The sequence below is a fragment of the Cyprinodon variegatus genome, unplaced genomic scaffold (genome assembly GCF_000732505.1).
Source record: "Cyprinodon variegatus isolate N-32 unplaced genomic scaffold, C_variegatus-1.0 Scaffold189, whole genome shotgun sequence".
NCBI classification, from domain to species: Eukaryota; Metazoa; Chordata; class Actinopteri; order Cyprinodontiformes; family Cyprinodontidae; genus Cyprinodon; species Cyprinodon variegatus.
The window spans coordinates 227964-235542 of NW_015150642.1; the positions used below are offsets into that span (position 1 = coordinate 227964).

The window sequence follows — 7579 nt, forward strand, 5'->3', positions numbered from 1 at the left end:
AAATAAGGCCCCATAGAGGTCACCTATAGATCAGTTCCGGTTGAATAGCCTGATAGCTTATGCTAGCTCAAACGTTAGATGGAAGACAGTTGACAGTGGTTTCCTTGGCAACAGATCACAACTCGAGAGGCGGGATTTCCTGAAAAGTAGCCAATCACCGGCGGGTTGCTAGGTGACGCCTTCAAAGGAGCGAGCTGAACTCGGTCCGCAGGTGGAAGGAGGCGGCGTCCAGCTGTGATATTCTGTTCCCCGTGTGTCACGTTAGACACCGGTGTCCAGAACCCTTCCTGGTTCTGATGGAACCTGTTCTGGTTCTGGAACCACCGCTCCAGTCTCACGTGGTCATAATGTTTAACTCTCGCTGACCTTTATGGTTCTGATCCGAACGGCGAAGCTGCTCTGTCCATCTCTTTCAGACCTTCATCTTCACCGACGGGGAGGACCAGGAGCTGCAGGGGAGAACAGGTTAGCACAGCAGGAGCACATTCTGACCGAGGCCGCCTCGGTACCGGTTCTGATCCCGGTTCTGTCCTTTGTCTCAGGAACCAACATCATCAACACCAACTGCTCGGCGGCTCACAGCCGCCAGGCGCTGTGCTGCAAGATGTCTGTGGAGTACGACCGCTTCATCGAGTCCCACAAGAAGTGAGTCCAGGGTTCTGACCCGGCCTGGAAACGGACGACTTTCCCCCCTCTGCTGGTACTGATGGGTTCTGTGTCCGTAGGTGGTTCTGCCACGTGGACGATGACAACTACGTGATCCTGCCCGGCCTGCGGCGCCTGCTGTCCTCCTACCACCACAGCCAGGATGTCTACCTGGGCCGGCCCAGTCTGGACCACCCCATCCAGGCCGCAGACCGGGTCACAGGGGACGGAAAGGTGGGTCTGGTGGAGGTTCTGCTCAGATCAGACCCGTTTACCTGTGGCTGTGATGTCATTTCCTGTCCCCCCGCCTTCTCAGGTGTCTGTGAAGTTCTGGTTCGCCACCGGTGGAGCCGGGTTCTGCATCAGCCGAGGTCTGGCTCTCAAGATGAGCCCGTGGGCCAGGTGAGAGTTCAGAGAGGTTCTGATGATTGTTCTGATCAATGAGGTCGGTTCAGATGTGGAACCATTGGACCCGCTCTGCTGTTTCTGACCCGCTGAATGTCCTGGTGGAACCTGGTTCTGATGAGAACCGGACCTTCTGTGGGCAATGAGGCTGATGGATCAGAGCCGCGGTCCAAACGTCTGCCTGTGGTTTCAGTTTGGCCGAGGCGTCAAGTAACAGTTACAAAAAATCTGTTACAGTACTTAAGTACACTTTTTAGGTATCTATACTTTACTCCATTACTTATTTTTCTTCCTACTTCTGACTTCTACTCATTACATTTTCACACAAGTATCTGTAGTTTCTATTCCTTACATTTTAAAACAAACATTACTCGTTACTGTTGGCTTCGGTTTGATGCAGAGGTCACGGATTAGCGGACCGTGGTCTGGATCCACCTGCTGGCTAATCTGGACCGAACCTGATTTAAAACATTTATAAATTACTGCATGTTGTCTGACAACAGTGTCTAAATGTCACTTGCGCCGCTTCTCCTGTTACCCTGAAATCCCACATCCTCCGTCTCCGCCCACTCAGCGCTCCAGACCTCCTGAGCAAAGCAAAGCCTACAGCCTCCGCTGTTACTCCCGTATCGCTGCGATCCGACTTCCTCGGAGCTCGAGGAAAGCATGCGCCATATTATCATTAAATTCATAGGAGCAAAACATGCAGAAATGAACGCTTAGTTTAATATAACATGTAAAAAAAAAACATCAGCATCCAGCAGATGTGTGGTTTCTGATGGAGATGAGAAATCTGCTTCCTGGTCTGTTGAAGGACCAATAGTTTGCATCCAATCTTTTAAATACCCGTAAATGGTGTTAGTTTTTTTAAATGAAATTAGAAGAATTATGCTCTAATTTGACAAACCGGATCTTCTCGCCGATCTTTTTCCTGTTTGATGTGTTTGCAATAGCAGATCTTGACCTGGCTGGACCGGGGCGGAGCCTGCACATTTAGAGGATGTTTGGCTCAACCTGCTGCTGTGAAGCAGGATTCTCCACCATGAACAGAATCAAAAATAAATATGGATCCAGGCTCAGAATGAGCTCCTTGACATGTGCTTTAGAATGGCTTAGTCTCCATTAAACCCAGGTTTAAAGCCTCACAGGGCAGCATAAAGCCCACTGTGAACATTAAGACAGAAAAAAAAGAAAAATAACAAACGCTCAGTTCAGGTGTTTGAGAAAATATAGGAATCGGGAAATTGTCTATAAACCAAACTGAAAGATTGTTGTTCTCTACTTCAAAAAACCCTTTAGATTTAAAATGGAAAAATTTTTAAATTTCTTTATTTAAAAATTCTATGTATATCATGAATGCATAAACACCTCATTTTTTTTCAGTGTTAAATTCTGTTTAAAGTAACAGATCATTAAAAAGGCTCCAGACCTTTACTGGTTGATGATTTTCTTTATTCAGACCTGCTGATTTTTAATTAGTTACTCCTGGTTTAATGTTTCTAAATATATATTTCACATCATGTGCTCCATCCAATGCAGATCATTGGCTCCATCCACATCTAGTGAAAACTAGTGTGATTGGATGAGTCATATGACGCAAACAGTCATTGGTTAGCTAAAGGAAATCATCAGAAGCAAGCAGGTGTTCTTCAAACTGCAAGCGTGAATTGTCTATACTATGCTACAATGAAGGATTCAGAGAAAGATGTAGAAATGTCTGAAAGGTCGGACACAGGCAAGAGCGTATCGGGAGATGGAGACCAACAAGACCTCCCTCATCCTTGGCCCTATCTCTAAGAATTTATAGAAATAGTCGAAAAATTGAGCTTTAAAATTCATATAGCGGCATCTGGCTGCTTTTTTTTTTAAAGGTTACTTTATACTTTTATACTTTAAGTAGTTTTTAGAGCACATACTTTTTCACTTTTACTTGAGTAAAGAGGTCAACTTGATACTTCAACTTTTACCAGAGTGTTTTTAAACTGCAGTATCTATACTTCTACTTAAGTAACAAATGTGTGAACTTTTGACTCTACTGCAGTTTGGGGAACTTCATCAGCACGGCGGAGAAGATCCGTCTGCCTGACGACTGCACCATCGGCTTCATCATCGAGGCGCTGCTGGACGTCCCGCTCACCCACTCACACCTGTTCCACTCTCACCTGGAGAATCTGCAGAAGCTTCCTGTTCCCACTGTGCTGGACCAGGTGAGCCAATCAGACGGCAGGAATCCCTGCCGTAGGAGGCGGGGTCACAGAGCCCCGATGGCAGCCTGGTGGGCTTTAGCTACAGCTCTTCTTGACTCTTTGTTTTAGTCCAAATATCCGTTCAACGAAGCAGGTTTACTGAAAACTCTGAAATGAGGGAAACTCTGAGAGTTTCCTCATCCTCTGTTTCTGTTGCCATGGTAATATCCTCCTCAGAGCTCACCTCTTCTTCAGTAAACTCAGTGTCCTCTGTCTCCGCTCTTCTTACAGCCAGTCGCGCTGTTTTAGTTCCTGATTTAGTCAGATTTTAGTGGTAGTTTTGGGTATTAAAATGAATCATTATCTTGGTCTGTTAGATTCATTAGGTGAACGATCGGCCTTTATGAGGGGCGCTCAGTAAGTAATGCCCCTGACCCACTTCCAGGTGTTTGATCTAGCTGACGTTTATCATGTTTCATTATTTCTATCTCTATATATTAGGTGGTGAATTACGGCTCTGGACTGATTGTGGTTTCTGATTGACAGGAGTCTGAACTGAGCCTGTTGAGCGTCAAGCAGCGATCCACACACCACAGGAGGCTTTAGGTGCATGAAAGTAACTAATGGTGATGACGCTGCATCATGTGACCTAACAAAACCAGATCACTGCTCGACGCTCAGCAGTGTATTCCCAGAGAATGAAATATTGATAGGGAGAGGATTGTACAGCTCAGTGAGGATAGATTTGTTTAATATGAGTGAGATGCAGATCATTTTATTTTAATTAGTTATATTTACAGTACATGAAGAACTACTGAGATTGTTTTCAGATTACACATAAATAGATTCTTTAATTCCACATGGAAAAATAATTACTTTAGGATTAGGATTTACTGGATGATTGCATCCTACTGAGCCTTCTGGCACAATCTGAAGCCGCTAATAACGACCATTTATTAGGATGTTAACATCTGAAGCGGCGGCAAACAGACACTCAGTATTTACTGTGTAAAAGAAGCCATGAGATGATGAACAGGTTCTGTCTATTAGAACGTTTTATTCTTCAGCTCCACCTGCTGACAGGAGATTTCACCTAAATAGATCCATTAACCTAGCCTGACGTAGTCCTACTCAATTCTAGTCAGAATCTGAGTCTGATGCTGCTCCATAGAGCTGTGATTATGGGGCGTGTTTCGAACGAACCAGGAAAAAAATGCCTCTGCACTCAATTGGATAGACCTACAACCAATAAGAGCAACGGAGTGCGTGACGTATGTTAAGCGATGCACAGTTGTTGTCCACAAAAATCAAAGCGTGCAGTTGCACGCCTAGAATAAGAAGATGAGACTTGATCGCGTTTCTCTGTTCCTCTTTTAAAATTAATTTGCTGTCGATATCTTCTAGAACAGACCTAATAGAAGAATCTACACACCTAAACTCTCCAGTGGCAGCCATTATTGTTGTCACCCAAGCGCGCTTTGGTCACGTGGTTGATAACGTTACTGTTGATCATCTGTCCATCATCGTATAAAGCCCGCCCTGACAATTTGATTGGCCCGCCAGATACTGTGCGAGCATACTCACGCTACTGTTGAGGAATGCCAGACTCAACTTCCCGACCTCAAACATTGTGGGTTAGGACGTAGAGCTTGGAATCCTGAGGTTCTGAGTTCAAGTCTCACTCCCACAGACTCCTGAGCAAGACCCTTAACCCCACACTGCTCCCCAGGCACTGCACAATGGCAGCCCACTGCTCCCCAATAGATGGGTTAAATGCAGAGAGGCAATGTCATTGCTTATCTGTACTTGTGACAGTGGAATGACAATATAACGCTGAAAAATAAAATAAATAATAAAAATATTTATAGCATAAACCCATAATCTTATCATGATTTTGATATGTACTAGTTTTATTGAACATGTATTCCTGATATTTGAAATATACATTTTTTCTTTGTCAAAATGAGCATTTAAAACAAAGTGACACTCTTCACATCTAGAATAAACATTCTAGAAATTAATTTCAGATCTTTATATACCTGATATACTGGTCATCATTTGTATTATTTTAACTATGACGAAAAGTTTTTCAGGTATAAATACATTTTCAGTCCAGCTGATAAATGTCAGAACGACTGCTTAAAATGTGGTTATAAAACTTAATTTTTACTCCTATCATTTTGTGTTTTTATTTTTTACTTTTTTAATGAAGAATCTTATTTTACTGATTTACAAATGGAATAACAGAGAGGAGAGGGCTTTTAATAAATGTAAAAACGGCCTACCATAGCCCCGAATCCGGAAATGTTTAATAGGGGGGCCGGATGGGGCTACTAAAAATCTTGGGGTGGCCACTTAAACTAAAAGCCATAATTCCACGGTTTGAATCTACTATAGTGGTAAACATTTCTGCATTATAATCTCTAGTTCCAGTGGGGATAAATAGGTACTTCCTGCTTCCTGTTGTCATGGTGACTTGTTGAATCTGGGATCCACTGATGATGGCTTTTCATACTTGTTATGGTGTGTCACACTGACTTGGAGATGATAGAATTAATTCACAGCAGCTTTTATGATCAGTTCGAGGTTGAGATTAGAGTCTGACTTTGTTAAACCTGCTTATTGAAACAGAACCCCAGATCTTTGTTCTGGTCCAGTTCTTTAGTGACCAGAGGGATTTTACCCAATCAGCAGCTTCTCCAGAGGAGGACTAGAAGAGACGAGTGGACCTGGAATCGGGTCTGAACGTTTGGTTCCTCTGGAGCTGATTATCCAGAAGCTTCCACGTTGATGGATGAGTGAGTTTATCCTGCCAGCAGGTGGCGACGGCGAACAGGAGTCTGCTAATGGCGCCCAGAGGCCAAAATCTTCAGGCTCCGGGAGAACCGGTACCAGGATGAAGACTTGGCGGTTCTGGTTTTATTGGGACTCAGTGTAGAACGGTTTCTGTTGGATCAGTTTGATCCGGTCCAGTCTAAAATGGTTCCCTTTCAGAACTGGCTGTGAACTCTGTGTTCCATGAACCTGCAGATCTATAGATTTCTGATCTAGATGAGCTGATATCTGGGAGCTTTTCTGCTCTGTTCTAATTTCTCTGCTCTTCTTCCATCAGGTGACTCTGAGCTACGGCGGCTATGAGAACAGAAGAAACGTGGTCAGCCTGGTTGGAGGCTTCTCATTGGCTGAAGACCCCACCAGGTAAACTAAGGGGGGCGGGGCTTCAGCTGATGACCATTTCCTGTAGAGCAGCTGCTGAAGGAGCTCCTTCTGTCTCCTCCTGCAGGTTTAAGACGGTCCACTGCCTCCTGTATCCGGATACCGAATGGTGTCCGAAGTCTGACCCCGGAGCTGAAAGGAAGCGGAACCGACATCCTGCAGAACCGGCAGCTTCTGGAGCCAGATGGAAAAGTTCCACCAAAAACTAACTAGATCCAAAAATATTTCTGGATCAAAACCACTTCCTGTTCCTGAACAAAAATCAGCTGATGACTGAACACCTAGATGTGGTCTGTACCACTCCGTACTGGTCTGGACTGATCCACTCTGGCCAGTACCAGTCTGTACTGGTCCACTCTGGACTGTACTGGTCAGTGCTAGTCCACTCTGAAGGGTACTGGTCCACCAGAAACAGTCAGAACCAGAACCTCTGGATCTAGTTAATGACCTTCCTGTTGAAGAGAGAGGTCCACATCTGGGAGCGATTATTATTAAGAAAACCTAAACATTTCATTCTGACTTTGGTCCCGTTACAGAACCAGTTAGGTCAGTTTAAAGCGCGGGTGACCAGAGACGCCGTTACAATGGAGGATTTTACTGTCAGGAGCTGCGAACGCTTCGTTAAAATGCCAAAGGAGATGATATGGAAGATAAAAGCCTCTATTAGACCAAAATGTCTGGATGTCCTGAGAAAAGAGAATGAAAGGGTTAATAGATCATTAAAAGGAGGAAACCCTGATTAGATCTCCAATCATACGGATGGACTCCAGTTAAAATCATTTATCAACGAGCTCCACTGGCCTGAAGATCAATGCAAATATTCTTTATAAGAATAAATCTCTTTATTAGAAGAACTGGTTGGAAATGATGTTCAGCAGCTTTTAAATAATAAAAGTCTTTTTATGTCAAACATTGAATTATGTCCTCATTGAACCCCTGTAGCGCCAGAGCGCTGAGCTGACGGCGGCTTTAAAGGAAGAGATGGTTCTACTGGTGAACATGGAGGTCCCAGTAAAACCATCAGGACTGGTTTCTGATCCGATCCTGATGGTTCTGATCCGATCCTGATGATTTTTGATCCGATCTTGATGGTTTCTGATCCGATCCTGATGGTTCTGATCCGATCC

The 7579-nt window shown here is 44.2% G+C and overlaps 1 protein-coding gene across 1 annotated transcript in view; it reads left to right on the forward strand.

The window, feature by feature from the left end:
* The window catches only part of rfng (RFNG O-fucosylpeptide 3-beta-N-acetylglucosaminyltransferase), a 15483-nt gene extending 8126 nt beyond the window's left edge, over nucleotides 1–7357 (forward strand). The window contains exons 3-9 of the mRNA XM_015379294.1: nucleotides 417–465; nucleotides 543–645; nucleotides 726–879; nucleotides 962–1047; nucleotides 3092–3257; nucleotides 6349–6434; nucleotides 6520–7357. Coding sequence (XP_015234780.1) covers nucleotides 417–465; nucleotides 543–645; nucleotides 726–879; nucleotides 962–1047; nucleotides 3092–3257; nucleotides 6349–6434; nucleotides 6520–6661 — 786 coding nt within the window. The 3' untranslated portion in view covers nucleotides 6662–7357. The remainder of the gene's footprint in view (nucleotides 1–416; nucleotides 466–542; nucleotides 646–725; nucleotides 880–961; nucleotides 1048–3091; nucleotides 3258–6348; nucleotides 6435–6519) is intronic.
* The last annotated feature ends 222 nt before the right edge of the window (nucleotides 7358–7579 follow it).